This window comes from Leuresthes tenuis, unplaced genomic scaffold (assembly GCF_036924035.1).
Source record: "Leuresthes tenuis unplaced genomic scaffold, fLeuTen1.0.hap1 SCAF_7, whole genome shotgun sequence".
Classification (NCBI taxonomy): Eukaryota; Metazoa; Chordata; class Actinopteri; order Atheriniformes; family Atherinopsidae; genus Leuresthes; species Leuresthes tenuis.
This window is the reverse complement of record NW_027325361.1, coordinates 19,036,188-19,058,653: the sequence shown is the minus strand read 5'-3', so window position 1 is coordinate 19,058,653 and position 22,466 is coordinate 19,036,188. Positions and strand designations below refer to the sequence as shown.

At 41.2% G+C, this 22,466-nt stretch overlaps 4 protein-coding genes across 5 annotated transcripts in view; 1 reads left to right on the top strand and 3 right to left on the bottom strand.

Annotated features, from left to right (window-relative positions):
• ell (elongation factor RNA polymerase II) overlaps nucleotides 1-6,694 on the bottom strand; it is a 28,917-nt gene extending 22,223 nt beyond the window's left edge. The window contains exon 1 of the mRNA XM_072389705.1: nucleotides 6,538-6,694. Coding sequence (XP_072245806.1) covers nucleotides 6,538-6,672 — 135 coding nt within the window. The 5' untranslated portion in view covers nucleotides 6,673-6,694. The remainder of the gene's footprint in view (nucleotides 1-6,537) is intronic.
• edem3 (ER degradation enhancer, mannosidase alpha-like 3) overlaps nucleotides 1-22,466 on the top strand; it is a 461,179-nt gene that overhangs the window by 193,147 nt on the left and 245,566 nt on the right. The gene's annotated exons all lie outside the window — the stretch shown is intronic.
• Nucleotides 7,487-15,487, bottom strand: fkbp8 (FKBP prolyl isomerase 8). The gene is made up of 9 exons (XM_072389704.1): nucleotides 15,369-15,487; nucleotides 14,565-14,833; nucleotides 13,984-14,153; nucleotides 13,766-13,854; nucleotides 11,421-11,641; nucleotides 11,065-11,237; nucleotides 10,903-10,980; nucleotides 9,028-9,165; nucleotides 7,487-8,854 (listed from the first exon to the last, which is right to left on the bottom strand). Exons 2-9 carry the CDS (start codon nucleotides 14,821-14,823, stop codon nucleotides 8,768-8,770), a joined length of 1,215 nt encoding a protein of 404 aa, XP_072245805.1. The 5' UTR covers nucleotides 14,824-14,833; nucleotides 15,369-15,487; the 3' UTR covers nucleotides 7,487-8,767.
• The window catches only part of ssbp4 (single stranded DNA binding protein 4), an 86,056-nt gene continuing 79,562 nt past the window's right edge, over nucleotides 15,973-22,466 (bottom strand). The window contains exons 13-17 of one of the 2 annotated variants that reach the window (XM_072389703.1): nucleotides 22,374-22,444; nucleotides 22,169-22,247; nucleotides 21,742-21,770; nucleotides 21,546-21,647; nucleotides 15,973-19,459 (exon numbers count right to left, since the gene is read on the bottom strand). In XM_072389703.1, coding sequence (XP_072245804.1) covers nucleotides 19,430-19,459; nucleotides 21,546-21,647; nucleotides 21,742-21,770; nucleotides 22,169-22,247; nucleotides 22,374-22,444 — 311 coding nt within the window. In that variant the 3' untranslated portion in view covers nucleotides 15,973-19,429. The remainder of the gene's footprint in view (nucleotides 19,460-21,545; nucleotides 21,648-21,741; nucleotides 21,771-22,168; nucleotides 22,248-22,373; nucleotides 22,445-22,466) is intronic. The other variant, XM_072389702.1, reaches the window with a different exon arrangement.

The window sequence follows — 22,466 nt, the reverse complement described above, 5'->3', positions numbered from 1 at the left end:
TGTCTTCAATTTAATGATTGAGGAGCCACTTTTGATCTTGTGCTTCAAGTGGAAGCCTTGGTTTCTCGTGTGTAACCCGTTCTTCATCGAAGGGTTTCAATCAGCACATGAAGTGTCTGGCTGTTGCATACATAACACAGTGGTAGCGCAAGTATGACAGCCTTGAGATAGTCAATATATTCCACTTAGTAAAACACTGCTATGCTCGGTCATATCACACAATGCTTAGGTTGACAGCAGCTGTATGGTGCAACAGGCTATAGTGATGCTAAAACGTGACGCACAGAGAGCTGAGGAAAGTTCTGTTTCTTAACAACTGTGCTACACAACACCTGAGGACATTGTTTTGCAGGATATTTCAAGAGCAGAGCATTTTTGATAGTCCTTTAAAAAGAAACGTCTCATCACAAAGAGACATTTACAGGAAAACTAAAGCGAGAAAATGAGTAAGAACGTTACGTCTGAAAATAAAGTTCACAAAAGCAGCTGTTCGCTGGCAATTTGGGTGAAAAGTGATGCGAAAGTGATTACTCAGCAAGTATTCGTATCAGGGTGTAAATGGACAGAGAGAAAACGGCATACTTAGAATTTGATCAGCCCTGTTTTCCTTACAGCCTTAAGCTCTGAAATGGGACATAATCTCTTTGGTTTAGAGGTCTTTTGTGGTGGTGGGTGGGTGGGTTCTCTACTACAAAAAGGTCAGCTCCTCATACCAGCAATTTCATACAAGTTTTAAGCCTTAATCTGCATTTTCCAAATTGAAACTCAAAGTAATCTTTTCAAAGGGCTACAATTTGACTACAAGTGCCTTGGTTCTATGAATCTATAAGAAGCCATCCATTTTCTTTAAAAAGAGTCGCATACAAACCACAAACAGAGGCGGCTTTGTGTGATGTTGAGCTGCTGTTGACCTCCATTCTGAGTTAAGAACAAAAAAAGTTTCATGCACACATTTTAGTTGCTGAGATGTCCCAATCAATTACTACCCACACTGGAGGTATGTGGTCTTTATGCAGTGCATGCAACCGACCCGCAAGTGTTCATGGGCGTCATTTGTCAATTAATCCAGTTAACTGCATCGATAAACAGGCGATTGCATTCACAAGTACATTGTATACTTTGTTGTAAATGGCGGAACAACAGGATTACAAACACTGCCCCCCCCCAAGACATGGCAATTTCCCCTGATCCAAAAAACATGTCACCAGCCTGACAACAATGACGAGAACAACAGTTAGGTCTCTGAGGGACAAAGACAAACATTACATTTGAAAGTAATAAAGTGTTTTCAAATTTCAAAATTCAATTTTGGCTTTGTAGCGATTCCTTTATGGTTTAGTCTAATCCAGGCTTGCTTCAGAATGAGTAAATAAAACATCCTTAAAGTGAAGACTACGTGCAAACAACACATTTCTCTCCAGCTTTTACACTTGTGCCCGATCTCAAGCAACACGCTGCTCAAATATCGATTAAAAACCGCAAGGACGAGGCGTGTTTGTGGACCAAAGACCAAACTGTGATCTCTACACTCTATATAGCAGGTCAGGGAGTCTGTCCTGTGCAGTGACACCAGGTTGACATGGTCAGTTTGTGGTAACCCTGCCACGGGACAGAAGAACAGCATGACATTTAGAGTCATATTTGGCCTTAGTGGTTACGGTCATCTCCTGCAGTGTCCCGTGCTGCTGAAACTGGGGAGTAAGCATTCCTTAAATAACCATAGTGCTAGCAGCAAAATCTCCAGCCAGGCTCCATTACTTGCCATGCTTTTCTGTGGGGGTTGAGACAGGGCATTAAAAATAAATAAATAAATAAAGGGCAAAGCCTATAAATTCTCAACATGAGAACTTTAAATTAAGTGTTTATCTGAATAAAAATCTTTCTGAGATAAAAATAAAACTGAAATGCTTTCAAACTATCACACAGAGTTTCACAAAGCTGCATCTATATAAACAGTAATTTCCCTGGTTAAAGAGACTTAAACAATCCCTCATTACTCTAAAGGATGGGCCAACAGACAGCGCCATCACCTATAACTAAGTGGCCACCTAAGCCTCACTCCCTGCTGACTAAGTGTTTGCCCCCCCTTTGAAAGTTCAAAGGGCTCCATTATATTATTGAAATTAAACATTACAGCTCAAGGTCCTTGCAACATGACACAACATTTATAAATACCATTCGTGGATCCCAAAAGAAAACCCAATCTAGTCAGTGTTCAAATATAGCATTAACATTATTTGTAAACTAGGGTCGGCCATAGCCACCGACTTACAAAAGGAATTCTGATTCACAAGGCCAAAATTTGATTACACGTTTATTCTCCGAGGGATATTCAGTTACAATGTCAATTCTGCTTGAATGAGATTTACAATAACTGAGGCTTGAGCTGCAGCGTGGGGAAAAATGGTGTCAAAAGCTTCACATACCAATGGGAAAAGACATGCCAAAAGAACATTTTCTTAATTTCAGACCAATCATTAGCGACCGGTAACGATGGTGCACGCTTATACACACGCGACTGACAAAGTGTGTCAAAATTGTTTTAAAACTCTCGGCTAGCGACAAGTTTGTCGTGTTGACTGAAGACAAGTTTATTGTCAAAACAGCGAAAGGACATGTGTATGTGTCTGTGTGTACTTGTATGGGGGCCTCCAAGTAGAAGTTTGTCCAGTCGATGGATGGACATCTTCCCAAACTATCCATTTTACTCATTATGCTCTTAAATGTAGTCTGGCACAGTCATTCATCATGACTTACTTTGACTCTTAAGCTTTTGTGACCACAACTCGGGCAACTGAGTCTTGTAGCAAAAAAAATAAATAAAACCGCTTGAGCCCAGCTGAGCCACACCACCTCGTATTGTTTTCCAATCCTGTTTTCTGTCATTCACAGGCATAATTACGAACTTATCTTTTCCCCTCGTCACGTTGTGCTCGACGGGGATGTTCAGAACCTTTATTCATTTCCCTGCGGATGTCACAGCTTGTAAAAATAAAAACGGAGTCTCGGGCTACTGGTCCCGCAGCACAAGCTCCAGCTAACGCTGTCCTCAGATGTACCACGAAGGAACCCGGCCGACAGTCACGTCTCATACAGGATGCAGTCGATACAGTGAGCCACTGCTGCTCGATGGCTGTTGCATAATGTACAGCCAGACAATCAGAAATACCGTTCCTAATAAGTTACACCAACTTCTGCGCAAAAACTGAATTAGCCTTGCACCTGAGCCAACGTTACTGCACTTGGTTAGTTTGCCCTAGAGCGAGATCAACAAGCTTAGAAGTAATTCTTCCTCTTGCACAGTGCAGACATATTTAGGGACTTTACAGCGAGACAATTAAGAGTTCTCCTCTCTTCCCCTTCCTTTTCCAACTCACTGCTGCAGCTGGGTGACAGCCAGTGTTAAAATAATTATGAGGAAGCTGAAGGCAACAAAACAAAACCCAAGTCACACTGAAAGCAATGTTCGCTATTCCACAATTCAAAGCTTTAGCCTGCTTTTGTGTCCAATTATGTAGATTTGGGTATATATATATATGTCGTGTACTAGTGAAACATTAAGTTTCATAATGGTGTTGGTCTGACATGCAACATACCCGACTACAGATATGTCTTTTTTTTTTAAAAAAGGTACTGCTTGCAGGAATGTGGTCTGTTTACTGAAGGGCTTAATATGACTGCATTGCTCTCTGGTAATATTGTCTGGTTCTCGGCTCTCACTGGTGCAGCCGACTAAGAAGAATCTATGACTAAATAACAATATTGCAACATAGACACACACACACACACAATAGCTATTATTTAGAGCAGCAGCACACACATCTGCATGGTTACTGTGCATCAAGTGAGGGGGATTTGTTGCATGTTCATCCATCATCACGGGAGGCTACTTGAGAAACAACGAGCTCTTTTTGCAACTCGATTCTTGTGCATCACTAATAAAAAGAGAAAGCATGCTGTGCTGTCACGTAGAAACAATAGCAAGTTCAAAAAGTATGCACGAGCTGAGATCCCAAAAGCTATATAAAAAAAAAAGCTTCCACATAAAAAGCCAAAAAGTGATCTGAACATTCCTGCCGGCCAAGACGTATTACCGCCCACATGATGGTGCGAATGCTAATGTCACTCCATTTCTTTGAGTACTCGCCACAAACCAAGCACTCACTTCTCCATCATGCACACATTTGATCACTCAGTGGCCGTGATCTGGTCAAACAGGGAGCAAAGGCTTTAACTCAAACAGTGCAACTGTAGCAGCAATGTCTGTCGGTATCAATTAGCGATGGTAATCGAGAACTGACTCCTGATAGTCTGGTTCATCCGAACTGTGACTTGCTCGTCAGTTCCCTTCATTCCTCTGACAGCTGTGAAAAACAAGGATGCCAAACTCGTGTGTCTGCAATTCAGGAAGCTTGCAACAAAAAAAACAAAACAAAACAAGAGCCGTGCTAGAGAACGACGGCTTGACGTGTGGTTTCGTTTCCCGAAGAAAGACGCTCGTTTTAATATCTGTAAAAGACATTCTGGCAAGAGCAGAAACACCAGAATGAAACACAATCATCAGCGGACAACACAGGCTTTCTGCACATTCCCGGAATGCCACGCATTTCGCTTTCTACCCGTGAGAGACAGTTTCCGAGGAGCCTTTTTTCCATGGATAATGATGGTTACATCAGTGTTGTGTTGGCTTAGCTGTAGGCCTACTTTCAAACAGACACACACACACACACCGTACTACAAAAAAACCCCACAGTTTATGAATGAATCAATATGGAAACTGGTAAAGAGCAGCACTGATAAGCAGACCCGATAACGGCAATGTTATCAGTAAAATCTTATCAATTTCCATACCCATTCGTCTATTGAAAAAGCACTTCTAGAAAAGTCCACCTTTACTGTAAAACCAACTTCCCCTTTTCTGCTGTCCGTGCTTTATTGGCCAAGCACACCAACAAAAACCCTAGTAAACCAAATTCCTGTCTTTAATGCGTTATTCAATCATTAAACTGCACGTTAAAGACTTTGAAAATAAACCTTGAGAATGCACATTTAATGGTACTTCACAGGACTTTAAAGACGTAGACTAGAGGATTCTCCACTCAAGAAGTAAACTCCATAAAACCAAAGATCCCCAACAAATTCCTAAGTTAACTGTCTTGTTTCCTTTGGGAAAAAGACGGGATGTATACATGATTGGCTCTGGTAGGAATACCAACGGCTCGTGGATCCAGGTAGCAGCCACAAACAGCCTTGAATTAAAGGTTGGTTTTTAGTACTGGACAAAGACCGGTACTAAAAGAAAAAACCTTGTTATTCAAAATATACAAAACACCTCAAAGAAATGCCCTTTTTGTTGGCAAAAACGTGTTAAAATCTCATAATCTTGGAAAAGTTTGTCTAAAAGAAAAGTCTTTAAAAAGTGAGGATTAAAACTAAAGCTTAATATTCTTTTGCCACACAATTTTTGGCCCCATAATGGGTAATTTGCTGTAGTATAGCTCTTCCTACAGCTGGTGGTCATCCAGTTACCAGTTCCAGTTTTATACTTGTGGTTTATCAGCTGCAGTCCTGCTGTACACAGCCACTGAATCTGGAGATAAGGCCCTTTCCTCCTGGCCTGCCAAGTTTACCCTGTCAAATATTTATAGAAGCTGAAACGTTAGATGGCCACCAGCAGACTTAAAGCTCTCATAAAAAAAGAAAAAAAAGAAAAGAAGAAGCCAGGCAAAAGGCTGAAGCAGGGCCATTTCGAGAGACCGGACCATGGATTTTTGCCCTTAGAAAACCACTGCTGACAAAAGACGCGTTGAATCTACTTATAAATAACTTTGACGCATTTCTAAAGCTGTTAAGCTTTACTAGCACCGAGGGTGCTGGGAAATCAAATAACCATCTCTCGCGTGAATGCTGGGTAGTTTTTCCCCCAAAATTATTTCACAACGTCGACATGAAACACTCAACCGAGGCAAGGCTTTCGTTGAGTTAACAACTTCAGAGTCAGGGGGAGAGTAGCATTTAAATGCCCAACAGTTTTCTGAGCAGTCGCAGGCTAGTTTAGCTAGCAGGCTCTGCCAAACATTTTGACAGCTTCACAAAGTTTCTGGAAACATCTGCAGACACGACGTAAACTGCCCAATGCCTTCGGTTTGATTTCCTACGGGTTGCTAATACATTTCGGTTTGACACATTAAGTTCAGATTCTTGCGAGAACTGAAACAAAACAGCCTAATGTAATGAAACAACTAACAACAGACAAATAATCGATGTGGAGTGATTCCGAGTTTGGCTAGAAAACGCCATAAAGCAACAACAACAAAAAAAAAAAAAAAACACACAACAACAGTCAGCTCGGCCACTCAAAAACCCAGTGGCCGCTAAACTACACACTTTACAGTCCTACTAGCCTGCCTGCTGTGAATCGCAGCTTGAAGGCAGCAACAGACAGAGCGGTGGCTGACCTCACTATGCCTGTCACAGCCGCCAGGACAGACTTCAGACGCCAACCGAAATGACACGGTAATGTAAAGGTCCGTTTACCTTACTGCTCTGATAGCCTTCAAACGCCCTCAGCGCGCTGTCAGTGAGTTTAACGTGAAAGACGGTGACATTGCTGCCGTTGCTCACTCTTCCACAGGACAGTCCGTAGCACTGCTCCTCCTTCAGCGCCGCCATCTTGCCACCGTTCCCACCACGCGCACGGACGCACTCTGTCGTAAACCGAGAACTCTCGTTGCTTTTCAATGAATATTCAGCGACTGGTCACTGATGATGAAGTCACCGGGCAGTGATGGAGCCCAATACGGTCATGTTTGACAGAAGAAATTAACTGACATTAACGTATGTGTGTCATTTTCCAACATGACAGTAATATATATTCCACACGTGTTATAGTTTATCAGAGTTGTTGATTTGCATTCATTCTTTTTTTTTTCTTCCGACAACAGTTGAGTCGGAAAACTTCTCTGACAGTTCTGTTATTTATATATATATATATTTTAATTGTTGACTATTATTTTGTCTACTATAATAAATATTCTAATTAACAATTATTTTTCGGTGGTGGAAAACAGATTGTTAGCGCCGTGCAGACAGGCATCACCCATCACCAGTGCGTAGGAAGAGGGAAAAGATAGGTCATTTAATTACGTCAGCAAAACGTCAATGTCCGGAGGAAAAGGGGGGAAAAGCGGATATCCAGACAACTTCGGAACGTCCAGCTGTAAAGGGAAATCACTTCATAACTACAAGCTTAGTTGTCTTTGTTTTGCAGAGGACCGTTGAGATCGGCAAACATGCAAATATGACTTATTGTATTTGAATGGAGGATTTACCAAATACACACTGATAAGCAGTCACGTCTCCACCTCCTCCATCATAAAAGCATAGATACAGAACAGCATGTTTTACATGCTGCTGAACAGCGAAAGCCGTGTAAAGTCCGTTCAGAACAGTCCGTAACTATAAATAAAAATACACAAAGGAAAGGTTGTTTGATAAGACATATTTTATTGTGATAAATACATTTTTTTTTTTTTTTAGCTAATCCAAGGAATGCCAGGGACTTTTCTGACCAGTTAGTGTCAGCAAATATTTGGAAATTACACAACATTTGGCTCTAGTGGACTATCACCTACTCTGAGAAAACCACAGGTCCAGTAACTACATCTGTCTGTGATGTGGAAATGATCAACAACAGGAAAATAAATAAAACATGTAGAGGAACACAATTTCAGGTCAACCTCCAAAGCAGGATTACAGTGTATGCAAGACATCATTCAACATTTGGTCTTAATCATCAAAAACAAACACACAACTGACTGGAAATCAAATGGTAAAAAATAAACTCTCCTTCCACTTCAATGCTTACAAGCCATGAATTGACACGTGTAGGTTTAGTGATCATGATGAAGAAATCCTTCAGCTGTGAATTGCAACCCAAAAACATCAATCAAGCACGTGCCACCTGTCCTGTGTCGCCGACAGTCTCAGAGAGGCGTTGATTCAATTAGACATAACTTACCGAGGTTGCAGTTTATAAGGTTTAACTCAACTAAAATACGTACACGTTCTCATACATTTTTGCGCTTCCATCTTTCTAATGAGGCAGACAAGATTTTAAAAAAGTTATTTCAGCGTAAAAACGCCTCCGTCTTCGGACGTTCACAACGGGGATCTACCATGATACAACACAAATGAAGGAATGGGTCAGGTGCAGTGCTTGTCATAGTGTGGACCTCAGACAAGAGAGAGCAATTTGATTAGGAACATTGTAGCATAACAAAGTGAAATCACATCTCTTGGATAATATTACTTAACAAGCACAATCTAATGCTTTGAAACTACAGCTGAGTCAAAAAGGACCATAGCACAAAAGCAATTTGTTTATATAGGAGAAAGAATCAAAACGGCTTCCATCTGAATCCGTCCTCGACTAGTCATTCATTTCAAATAATCAGCTCCAAACACAGACGACAAAAACAATGGCAGCAACAGAAAACGGTGTCTGGCAATCTGACAGAAAGGCATAAACCTACACATTAACGAGGCTGGAAAGACGTTTTCCATATGCAGTTACTGAAGATTTATTATTTGTCACAAATGGTTCTCAAACATAGTAGAGAAAAAGAGAGTGACTATGAAGAGGCAATCGACCAACTGACATTTCCACCCCCTCTGATGAAAGGTCAGAAGGAGCAGCTCGATGTGCTTCAGTGTTTAGGGCTCCTCCGCTGCTTTTGACTCGTCATGTCACCACTGCAGGCTCGCTTCAATTTCTGGCAGCTATGACAACAGATAAAGCTACGCCGCCAATGGCCACTGCAGTGGCACCAAACAGCCACTTCCAGCTGAGACCCTGCAGAAAGGAAAGAAAAAAAAAAAGGGAGTTTAGTTTGAGAAGGCTGATGACACATTAAGACAAATGCTTCCTGTTTTATCTGCAGTTACATGTAACTCCAAGAGAACTTGTGCAAGTCCAGAAGGATCTTAACTGAGCCTACAGTTTTAACACGTTGTTTTCCTTCTCACCCATGAAGACTTGGCTCGGGGTTTCTGGACGTTGCTACTACTCGAGGGGTTACCCAGCATCTTCTTATACATGGCCTGTTCTGCTCCCCTTTGCTCCGAGTGCTTCTTCACCAGCTTGGAGAGCTCCGCATGAATTGTCTATACAAGAGATAAAGCAAATAGGTGTAGCAGGCTCGAGTTCAAATTTCAAACCCCTCCACCGAAGGTGTTATCCTCATTTGCTGGAAACAAAGTCTTGCTGCTGCATAACAAACAAACCAAAGACCGATCTCCCTGGTAACAATAATGTATCAGGGTGACATTGCCTTTAAATCAGCAGACACAAGTGGTCACCATGTTTTTTCTTCTTTTCTTTCCTGCCTTATCGTAGATTAAAGAGGCAGTGACAGATATAAACTTAACATAATTAAATACAGGAAAAATGTTTATGCCGCTCCTTCCAAGAAATCACAGACTTGTATCACAAAATTAGCCTGTAGTTTAGCCCACATGTCCACACATTTATTCCAGGATATGGGCTCAGTTATTGTTCCAGCATGGGCTCAGATGTGAGTCACTGCACTGCTCTTAAAGATGGTGAGTGACTAAGCAAAGCAAAGTTATCAGAGACAAAAAAAACAAAACATTTATCTTTAGTAAAAGCACTTCAAAAAGGCAGGGAGCCATTACGGTTTACAAAAATGTCCATTTAATACTGATTTAATGTTTCGGGCATAGTTTAACTGTACGGATCTGTAAGAGTAAAGAGTCAGAGTCTGTCTGTAATACACGCACAATGCAAACATCTGTCAGTGTTACTGTTAAACCAACTGCCCACCAAACAGACAAAAGTTATACATAACACTTGCTTGTGCCACGGAGAGAGGATAAAGTAGGATAAACATATATATATATATATATATATATATATATATTGCCAGTCCTTCGATCTGTTAGTCGAAAGACTGCGCTGAGACAATTGAAGACAATCTAAACTGGGAATGTCAAGTCCACTAATTTCAATAAGTAAAAAAAAAAGCAAAAAAAAAAACCAACAGACAAATAAATCTTCTCTTGTCCATTTGAGTTTATGATTGAGGGTGTGATCGGCTGACACAAGCGTCTAAAATGCAGACGGTTTGTCTGTCTGTGTTTGGACGGTGATGGTGCATCTAGTCACTTCCTGGTCCCGTTTAAGACTGCCTCGCTGATTATAATGAGCATCTTTTCGTTATTAGACCAATGATATAGATGCACACTTTTTAGCATTAAGGAATAAATCAAGGCGCCCTCCAAACATGCCAATATGAACGGACACAAAGGGTGTTGGTTATTACCTGGTTCAACTCTGCCAAGCAAAAGAGCTCTTTAGTACTTTGAGTTCCCAGCTACACACGGGCACTTATATTAAGCAATTCATCTAAGATGTACTATTTTAAAATGTTGTGGTGCATTACATTTGCACTGCATGTGTTGGCTGAAAAGTGGTGTACAGGCCATGTGCTGTTTGACAGATTGGTGTAGGACTGAAGTGGGGAATTCTGGGCATGAGCACCATGCTGCTGCAGCTGATCCAAGAAACCCACACACTCCAATATGCTCTGTCAAGTGGCCTTGTATAGCCAAAGAGCTGCTTATACCCAGCTGTATAAGCGGGAGAACAGAGGCAGTGGCTCGGCATTAGATATGGCTGGGGTGCAGGCCGGACCTATTTACAGCAACAACATGAAAACAGATCCTTTGAAATGATGAATCAGCAGTCTACCTGACCTTGTGCTACAATCTAACTAGTAGTTTACCTTATAGTGCCATCTGCTGGCCATCAAGGTACACTGACATTTCTACATTTTAAAAGATGGATTTCACCAAATAATAAAAGGATGAGGCTGATAGTACCTTGTTGCTTGGTTCCAGCTTCAGTGCTCTCCTCAAGGTTTGAATGGCTTCTGTGTATTCACCTTGCAAAGCCAGCACCTAAAGTAAAATCATGCTGCATTAAGGGAGGGAAGCTAGAGGAGTCCAACAAAGAGAACCGGAAAGAACAAGAGTAGCGCGTACCTTGCCCATGCGGAAAAGGGCTTTGATGTTGTCCGGCTGGTGAGCAAGTGCTAAGACGCAAGACTTGAGAGCCGCATCATAGTGGTCGAGTTTCAACTGAGAGGCAGCCATGTTGTTCAGACACTTCACTTTAACGTCCAACAGCTCATTCTCCTCCTCGGGGCTAATGTCAACTGTTTAAAAAAAACAAAAACACAAATAATTCAAATGGGATGTCGCTACAAGTGAGTTTGACATTTTTAACCAGGCAATCTGGAAAAAAAGAGTCTTAAACTTTAAATCTTAATTAGATGCCTAATCAATGTTGTCAGAGCGACAATAAATCTCACTATGACCAGACTCCGTGTTCATCTCACCTTTGGAGCTGGACTCTGTTATCTGCAGGGCAATGCTATACGAGTTGACTGCAAAAGTATAGTCCCCACGCTGGTAGTGGACATTGCCCCTTTCTCTCTTATGGCTGGCCAGGGCAATCTTTTCTGCAGGGGGTAGAAGCTCCAGGTCTGGAGCATCAGTAGCTTCCAAAAGTTCCACCTCCATTGACAGCTCAGCATTTGGGGGTACCTCAGGTTCAAGACTGGAGAGGGAAGGACACAGGAGCAGGGATTAAAATAGTCAGAAGTATATTACAGCAATCTTCCAAGAACTGGTTGGCTTGTACATCACCCAAGAGCCACGAAAATCCATCAATGTAACCGGCTGTTCGAAGGAGAGCCCTACCAATAGCAAACTTTCAATCGGAATATAGCCACAGCTTGGACAGAGGGATTTTTGCTCCGAGCTCAGTGGTACACCTCAAAGTATTTACTCAGCGTTTCCTTTTCAGAAAGTAAAATAAGAGGGCAGAGTATTTCAATTAATCACTGGGAACGAGTTGCTAAATACTACATGTGCAACACACTGCCAACTTTGCTATTATGACACCTGACATGACTGAGAGCTGCTGCTCCAAATATGCACAGGTGCTGCCCGACACCAGCGGGAGGAAAGAGGGTTTATGTTAACTATCCATGCGTTGGATTTTTCTTAATATAAGAATCTTGCCATCTGAGACACATGTCTAAGCTGCAAAGCCAAGATTGAACTGGAAATGCCACATGCTGGCAGTACCTTGATCTTAAAAACTGTACCATGTACTCATGTGTTAACAATTGTGATAGTGGAGGCTGCTCAGCTAACAACAGTTTGTAGAATATCCTTTTGGTGTCAGTTAATTTGCCATTTCAATCGATGAACCTCTACTTCCAACACCAACTGTATAACATGTTAACCTGCATCTAGATTATTCTAAATTTCTAGAGAGAAGCACATAGCCAGGAAACAGTTTGGCTCCTCTTTCATTCATACTTTTTGTCTCATTTTACCAGCGTCTAAAGCTGGAATCCATTATAACTGGGAGCTTGAGAACTGGGAAGAAAAATCTAAGGAAAAGTCAGAGATCTGACATCCTCATCTGAAACTTGGGCTAGATTTGTCTATCTCGACCCCAGCTTGCCGGCTAAAGTAAAATCTTTCTTCCACTGTCCTTAACCTCATATATGAGTAGTTATTAGAATTATACGCTATGTTAGCACTTTTAAAGATTTTTTTCTTTTTTCTTCAGTTGAACAAACTATGTAACTGATGACTAGCATCTGTTGTTTATAGCAAAGCGCCAAAGAAGCCAAACTTTTTTCTCTGCTTTGAACAGTAAATGTGTTGAAAACGCTGAGATTTTGATATCATAGACTACGTTCAGACTGCAGGCCTTAATGTTAAATTCCAATTTACTGCTCAGATCACATAGTTTGTTGGCCTGTTCACATTACTCTTTTTAATGTGGCTACCATCAGATTTTAATGTGAACGGTTCACCACACTGAACCATCCCATGCGCACAAAAACCAACACCAACGTCATGATGCACATGAACAAAACACGACCACGTCACGAGATACGCAGGAATTCCATTTGACTGTACAGACTGAGGTCACCCTGTAAACAGTCCAATCTGTTTCCAATTTATGACCTCATAATGAAGTGGGACAAATCGCTGTTCACACTGTTCCGAGTCACATATGAGCGAATAAAAAAAAATTAAATCAGATTTGGGCCAGATTTGACATGCAGTCTGAACGTTGCCTGTGTTCCTAATTCCAAGAAAATTAACACATAGCATTAATATCAACAGTCTGCATTAAGAAACTTTGTAACACTGACAGTTTTTTTTTCTTTTTTTTAAAAAACACGCCGTTTGATGAGCAGCATTTATAATACACTGGTGGAAAATTAAATGACTGATGACCTTACACTGTTGCTTTGACATCATGATCATGTCGAAAGTCAGTTTTTAACTTTTCTCCTTTGGATTAAGGAGATGCATTAATATAACATACTTGTTTGTTTTCTTTTTAAACACAAAAGGTTTTTTTTCTTGCCGTGGTTACTCAACATAATCCTGCCCTCATGCGTGGGCACAAGCACTTCTCTGATCCAGACCAGCAACGACTTGATGCTGCTCTGAAACAAGCCTTCCTGAAATGCAAAGCAGCGGTTCAAACAAAGCCATGGACTCCAAACAAGAAGCTGGAACAGGGTGAGCGGAAAAGAAGCGTTTGTGATTCATAAAAATCAACGGGATTTAAAGTGTTACATTGCTATTTCTACGTTACAAGATGGGTTTTCGCAGCTGTCATACCAAGCACTTTGAAACGCTTCCCTACCTTCCCCGGGCACCGTATGCATATTTTGCATCAGTCCGGATGAGAGCCTTCTCTCCCATTTCCATGAGCTGCACCGTCAGATCCAGCGCCTGGTAGGAGAATGCAGTACAAATACTTGTATGATGTGATACTAAGTGCTCTATGCAAATAATGCATAGCTGGACATTTCTGCCAACACCACACAGTGTTACTCAAAAGACAAGTAAAAAAGTGTTTACCTGAATAACATCCCCATCTCCCAGAGTAAAAGACAAATCCGGTTGATCCTCCACTTGTGTCCCATCAGTTAGGTATGTTTTAAGGTGAATCTTTATGTTTTGTCCTTTCTGAGGCCGGCTGTCTCTTCCCCTTCCAGCGTCCAAGACTTTTTTCTTCAGTTGGTCATTACCTGCAGAGGGACTCACGTTAAATAAATCAGTAACAGAACGGATAGCTTTTCACTGACCGTTGAGCAAATTTCATGTCAAATCACAATCGCCTTGGTGTCAATATTAACAAGTTTGTTGATTTGGGCTATTTTAAAAAAAAGCTGTGCTTATACAGTAGAAAATTAACGTAAAGGATGAAAAGCTGTTTGTTGTTGCTTTCAACACAGAAAGGGAGGTGAGTCATTTTATTCCTTTAATACAAGTGACAGAGGGACCTCCCATTAGCTTTGACCCATTTCTCTAAAATCCAAAGGTCAGCATCTTCACTTTCTCTGCCGGTTCCACATCCTAATAATTACCCATACCTTCTAAGCTCATGTGGAAATGTATTCCACAACAGTTGTTCGTGTTATGGGATACTTTTTGCATACCTAACACATCTAGCCATTCATCGACTTGACCAGGTGGGTCTGGATCTTCATCTGCGGTTTTCTTTTCTGTGTCATCAGCGTTTTTCCCCTTCCCACCACCGGCATCTTCGAGAGGAGGAGGCTCGTCGTCAATATCTTCTTCATCTAAAACCTCAAAGTCTTCCCCGCTATCCAGCAGCGAGGTTTGGCCACTCTTCTTAGCAGATGGAACATTAACGTGGCCATCCGAAGCGTCCATACTCTCCATTTGTTCAGTCATTACAACATCACTGATAAGAAAGATAAGGAAACGTAAATACATCGTGCACTCTCAGTTGAGGTTTCAAAGTGTGTGCTGAGTCCTTGTTCGATAAAAATCATCCGGTGCAATAAGCCATAACATATCCGCATCAACCGCATAAGTGTCTCCCAAGACCGTCAATAAACTACCAGATATTATCATCGATCATATATTTGAACATAATACATACTAACATGTTAACAATTTTACCATAATCGTACCTGTTATCTTTTGTGCTCCAACAATTAAGACAGTCGTGTTTCCAGAAGTTTCTTACAAGTTATCCTGCTGCTAAGTCTTTAAGCGGCTAGCAGGCTAATGCTAATAGAGTAGCAAAATATTGTAGCATTAGCCGTACTCTTGCTAGGTACGTGGCTATACAAGCTAGCACTAAAAGTGAAAAGTAATGGAATATTTACGTGTAGTCTAAGTACGGGGCATTGTATTGATCGATTCAGGTTAACGTGGTCAAGTCTAAATGTTTTGAGTATCAAATTTCTAAATCAAAATAAACTAAAGCATACCTCCAAACAACGTTGTTTTGGTCCCGAGCAGTGTCCCCTTCCTGCAGCTTACAGTGGAGAAGTCAGGTTGCAGTTGATACGTCAGAGAACAGGGGAAGGAATACGTAACGATGCATAAACAACGTCAAACGTACTTCGTATGCACTAACTCAACAGGCAGTTAACCTTGAGCTCCTGCACGTCGTGGATGTTTACGTGCTTATTTATGTTTTACGTCGGAGTCATTCAGAGGGCAGTGGTTTTAGTGCCTAATTACATGGAAATATGTATTTTCCCTAAATGAAAAACAATTAACGTAAAATCATTGCCAGAAAAAGTATATTCGATAGTATTAAACTGAGCAGAAAGCCTTTATTTATTCATTCAAGCTCTAAACCATAACTGTTCAAACTGATTTCAGATAGTCTGACTCCTAAATTAGTTAATTCATCGTTGGATATATGCTTTGGGTGCCTCCAACCAAACCTTGTTTACTCTACAATGCCTTGGTGATGTTCTGATTTAATCATTGTGAACAGTAATTTGAAGGCACAGATGAGTGGATTTTTTTAATCCCTATTTTGTTTGGGGAATTAATTAAAAGTAATCAAAAATATACCAACGCTTAATAAAAACATGTTTATTTTCATTTATATATGTACACCATTTATATTCAAAACTTAGGCAGCTCAAAATTCAAACTATATATAGAAACTATGTTAAAAATAACTGTTGTGCTGCCACTATGTGTCTTTGCCAAAATACATAAAGATATTGTGGGAAATGTGTTTTTGAAAGTTTAACATGGTTCAATGAACATCAGTTGCTGGAGTGGATACAGCATCTCTATGTGTGCGGCTTGAGATAAGGGTTATAATGTCAAAGAGATTCAAACCACAGGGAAAAATCAAATGACATTTATTATTGATGCATTGTTTCTTTTTTGATAAGCAAATTATCTGTTTTTCTTTCAGTCTAAAAGAAACTTTACAATATAAAGAAACATACAAAGAACATCTTTATTACCTACACAAGACACCTAAAGTCCCTAAGACAAGATTCTCAACTATCCTACCATGAAATACAAAGCAAACCCAAGAGACAGACTGCTTCATATTGAATACTGCCGTGTCATCAGAGAGGACTATGAATGGTACAGGAGAATCATTTATATCCCCCTCCCTTGAATCCCCAACCCTCCCCAAGTCAATAATACAACCCCACCCGACCAGCCAATCTTCCTAATGGTACAGTATTATACATCACAATAGAAGTACAGAGATGGCCAACAATCAATATACACAGAGGACTGAGAGAGGATCAGTGAGAGCGCTTCAAACTATACAACGCTATTACGGGAGTGAATAGCAAAGGACACAGTTTTTCCCCATAAGTATTACTTTTGGATCTATACTTAATTTAAAATGAGGTTTAGTTAAGTATTTTTTCCATTTTAAAAGTTTTCTTAAATTGATAAAAATCCTTCATATTAAAAACGGTAATATGAGGTCACGTGTTTTTCGTGAGAAGATGCCCTTTGGAAAACGTATTCACACGATGTTTCTTTTTTAAATTCTATTTTCAAAACCAACAGAAACGTCATGACCGTCATAAAAGGAGTCAAGGGCAGAGCGAGGACGCCACAACTCGTCTGCTTCTCTCTCTGTCCTGTCCTCTCACTGTCCCATCCTCCCCTCCGCCTGTCTTTAGCATACAGTCTGCATTCAGTGTTACAGTAATCTATACATTTAGCCACATTACTGTATTCTATAAATTTAGCCACATGAGCCAAATGGTTAGCACATCCTTTCTCTATGAAAAACATGGACAGTCTTATTTATAATTTACTTTCAGCTGTATTCATTGGTAGTGACTGACATATCAAAACATGTCAATGATATCAAAATGCATTATACAGTATTTACAAAAAGAAAGGAAATGAAAGGGTGTGTGTGTGTGTGTTTGTTTGGGGGTGGGGCAGGAGGAAAGAGGGAAGGTGTGTGTCACTACACCGAAAAAAAAACACTGGAGAAAGTGATCCCAAGGCCACTGAGAGCCAAATCCTGGAGATATCCCTGTTGACGTCTGGGTGCAATCTGTTCACATTGATATCAGGAAACTGACAAGTGCGTCGCCATCACCCAGAGAGGCTACGACGGTTGTTTAGTTTTCACTTGTTTGCACACAAATGTGACATGATGTGAGTGCCATGTGGGATAGTTTATGCCTTTGAAAGAGCGACAGTGAGTGCTGATAAGGCCAAGGGCACAGAACGTAGAGAAAGAAACAAATTAAATAGTATTACATGTAACTGCGCTTTTCTTTGTGTGCAGATTCTACGGGCTTTAATTTCAGTTGAATACATTTGAGACAAAAACAATCTGCAGAAAACAATCCACAGTACGGAAATGTATCCATTCCAAAAGCCTCTTCCTTCGACCAATGTTGCTGCATGATCTGTGAACCCCAAGGTGCATCACTCTGCTCCCATCATCCGCACCCTGAGTCCAGTAACCCATGCGTCAGGAACTCTCCAAGGGAACCGGTTGACAAGAACTCCACAGCGACAGTAATTCAGTCCGCTCTGTCTGAAAGTGGATCAAAGAGCCTAACTCAGAGCAAGAGAGGCTTTGTGACTGCGTCATGAGGTCCCACCAGCGCTCCCAGCCCCAAAGGAGACACTGGCCAGAGACCAGAATGGATCCCGGGAGGAAAAGCTGTTGCACTTGGAGTCGTGGAGGATAAGGAACCACATTTCAGGATTCACAGACAACTTGTAAATAACAAATAATAAAACAAGCACAATACAAGCTAAATATGCTGTATTTACAGACAAAAATAAATCTGTATAAGAGACAAGATGACCCACAAAATATACTCAGTTTCTGTCAGTTACTGAATCAGAAAAAGCTTCTGTCCTGAAAGTCAGCTTAGGATGTCACCAGAGCCATTTTCTCGCAGTAAAAGACAGCTGTGAGAGGGGTTGCTTATTAAGACGCGATAGCTAAACATCCGATCATCCATGTGCATCAACAGACACTTTGTACCACAAGACAAGCAATGCTGGGAACAACCCTCTACTTTTACTGCATGGCTAGTTCAATCTGCGATACTAACACCTCAGCACAAATCACTTCAGCACAGGAGGACAGTCGATTATCCTGATTACGCTTCCTTTGAAAACATTTAGGAGGCAAAGACACAGACTACGAGTTGGGAGGAAGTTTTATGGAGAGGTATGTGAAGTGAGACTAACCGCGACAAAAACAAACACAAATAACAAATAAGTTCAGATCATGTAAACAGAAAATCATTGTGCATTTCTCGAGTGTGTGCTTATTCTGTCATTGTTGATGCTGCTGCTGAGATAAAATGTGCCCATTACAGGAAAATCATAACTACATTAGTAGAATAATATCAATTATGAAAATTAGAACAATGATATTATCATCAACAACCAAAAATACAAACATTTAATGAATGAAAACCACTCTTGCCCGACAATAACACATATCAGTTCATGTTTTTTTTGAAAGAAAGAAAAATAATCAATCCTGCCACAGGATAAGAGTTTCTGAATCAGGGTGTTCTTCCCCGTCTGAGTCAACAGCTGCGTATCCTCATAATTTATGATCAGCTTGATAGAATGGTGGGGTCGTGGTGGGGCAGAGCTGAATGAAGAGGGAAATCTTGATTGCACCTGGATTCCACCCACGAGGGTACGTTCCGGTTTTGGGAAAGTCAGGCTCTGGGCAGGTTCAGGCTCTCACTGTTCTTGGGCCCACTCGATGGAGCCCGGCAGGCGAGGAGAAGAGGAGAGGAGATCCTTCCTGCTGCTTGGAGGCCCTCTCAAGCTCTTACACCCATTTTACAGGCGTTGGGATGTGGGGCCTTGAGGGGAGTCCTGCTTTCCAGGGGGATCCCCAGGGGCTGTGTGGCACAACACACCATCCACAGAGAGGAGGAGGAGGAGGGAGGGAAGGAAGAGGGTAATGCAAGACGCACCAGGGTCAATGGGGGGGGGGGGGGGGGGTTGACATAAAGGGAGGATGAAAAAGTAAAATAAAAGATAAAAAAAAAAATCACACACTCATCGTCATGTTGGGTGAATACTGTAAAGAGAGAGAAGAGAGACGAGAGAAAAGATAAGCCAATACTATATTAAATTTGTTATTCTACATAGTTTTAGATGAAAGAATTACGACTGCTTGAATTAAATGCCATTTCCAGAACCCCAGCCGTTTACAGCAAACATTACACCCAGCAGTTAACTCTCTTTTCTTTTTTTTCTTCATGCGAGTAAACCAAGCAAGCAGCCCAAGGAGAAAATGTTAAAGAGTTTCAGTTAATCATAGTTTATCGCCTCATCTCTCTCCATGCATCAGAGGAAACATATTGTGTGTTTTTGTACATGCGTGTGCTTGTGCATGCTGCGTTTCTGTGTTTGAGTTAGGTGGAGCTGGCATATGACAGAAAACAACAAAAAAGGACTACATTTGTTGAGCCAGATTTGAAAACTGTGGAGATTTTGTGGCAGGTGTACAGCTCTGTTGATCTGTTGAGCTCCATCTGTCTCAATTCTCTTTCTAGATGACTGTGAAAGCAAGATTTACAAGTATATACTTCAACCTAACAATCCTATTAACCTATTACCTGAAAGATTTTGAACACGTACCCCTAAGCAAATTTAAAACCAAGTGTTGCCATGGTTACAATAGCAGACATGGCTGGCTATTCATTCATTCATTCATTCATTTTCTATATCCGCTTATTTCAATTCAGGATCGTGGGTTGTGGGGCTGGAGCCTATCCCAGCTGTCACTGGGCGAGAGGCAGGGTTCACTCGGGGCCACACAGAGATAAACGAGAGACACAACCATGCACGCTCACACGCGCTCCCAGGGACAATTTAGAGACACCAGTTAACCTGACATGCATATTTTTGGATGGTGGGAGGAAGCCGGAGTATCCGGAGAGAATCCACACACACACGGGGAGATAACAAATAAATGAAAATGAAAACAACAACAAAAAAATTTAAAAAGCCTCAGACCAAAACCAGGAATCATACATTTTCTGATCAATGAAAAGTGTTCTCATATTTCAGTTTCTTACGGCTCAGCAATCTTTTTCATACATTAAAGTTGTGGTACTATAAAACCATATTGGGGATGTCTTAGAAAATCTAACAGGGAGAAATCTTGGGAATCTGTCCAATTTTTGACTTAGAGCTCTATTGGTTGCGACAGTAATCCAGTGGGGAAATGCTCTTCTTTGAAGTAAAAATGCTAGTCTCTGCAACGGAAAGGCAAAGAATGCTATTTGACTGAAGGGAAACACAGACATTAGCCACCTGACACGACCATTTTGTACTGTATATTATTTCTGTTCAGATAAATTTACTGGGTAACCAAATCATATGAATTTCATCTAACCATATTCATCTGCCTATTTCATTGATGAACAGGCCAAGGCTGACTTTAAGGAAGTGCAGCTGTCACATGAAATGTTGGATTACCCTGTGGACCATTATGAGGGCATTACAGTTCGGATTCTATGGATTTATCATAAATGGACAAGAGGCAGTGAAACAACAGGGCCATCCTAAACCATGTATGTAGGTAACCTGCTGGTGTTGATGTGCTCACAGTAGCTCACTTTGCAGTGTATAACGGGACCTGTTGACAGTAGACATGGAAAATCTGTGTCCAAGATTGACAACACTTTGTCGTGAAATTACAAGTAATGACTATGAAGCGTTGAAAAAAATGCCTCTGTGGGTCAAGTTAAATGTGTATAGGTTCAGTTGGGTATTTCTTCAGCCTCTTTCACATATCGGTTGAGCCCCATAGGCAAATAAAAGATTGACCTGGTGAATCTGCCCTTGTCCCTCTTCGTAATTCACACATGCCAAACAGAGGCGGGTCAGCTGAGCATAGCATACGAAAAAGAGGGCTGGCTCAGTCTTCCTCAGGTTGCGAGTACTTGTCTGTGAACGTTATGGTTGTAACAGCAAATTGTAATTTCATGTTAACATAATGCAACTGCTTCAGTTACAATGCCCCGAAATCTTCCTGTTGACAACATACTGCTTGTAGAGATCTATGCTGTATAGGCCTCATTTTGCCTAGCGGTGGGAGAGGGATTTTTAAAACAAATCCGTTTAGTTTGAGCTGTGTTGTGTAACACGGTACTCACACTTTCACTTTGGAATGGGTTTAAAAAGTTGCCTGCCATCTCGCCGTCATCCCGCGGAGTGCCGGGAGGATTGTTCATGCCTGCCATATTATTGGGAGAATTCTACAGCACAAATAAAAGAAACCAATAAGAGGGGTGGACTTATATATAGAGAGAAATACTGTATACAGACACGTAACTAGTCAGTCAGTCTTACCTTTGGCAACCCATCCATGTCACCAGAGCCTGTGATTAGAAACAGAATGAGAAAAACCATTTACATTAGCTGAACCTCAGCTCACCTCTGCTGCTAATTCAGTGCCAGTAAAGGATATCCAGTTCAAGTGGAAGCAACCTGCCCCCTCACAAGTAATGGCCTTTAATTAAGCTATTTGTTTCAGATACAGATGGGCAATAATTTTACTGGCTTCACCGATCCTGTCTCACACATCTACAGGATCGATTGGCCTGCTCACTGCCCCACTAATCTGTTTTAGCTTTGATCAATACAAAGTTGGAGGAGAACACTTCCTGAATCTGCCATCAGAGGGCAGAGTCTTACTTCTACAAGCCTGAGATCGCAGTAAGAAGCAGGTCTCTGTGAATATATTCAGGAAGTGCCAGTTCCATACAATGTGACTCACCTAGCGATCCGTTCATATGATGCTGCTCCATGGCACCCATTCCACCCATGGGCCCATCAGGACCCGGCCCCATAGGGAACTAAAGGAAAGCAATCATTTCTTTTTAATATTGTTAAATTGTTAGACTCACAAATGACACAATACACATTAAATAACACCTTCAAGATATTCAAATGCGAGTCAAACGGAGACTATAAGCACTTACATTCGGTCTATTTCCACCTGGACCGATGGGGTTCATCATTGTGTAGATGTTTTCGCTTGAATTTGTGGAATCTATGAAACAAGAGCAGTAGGA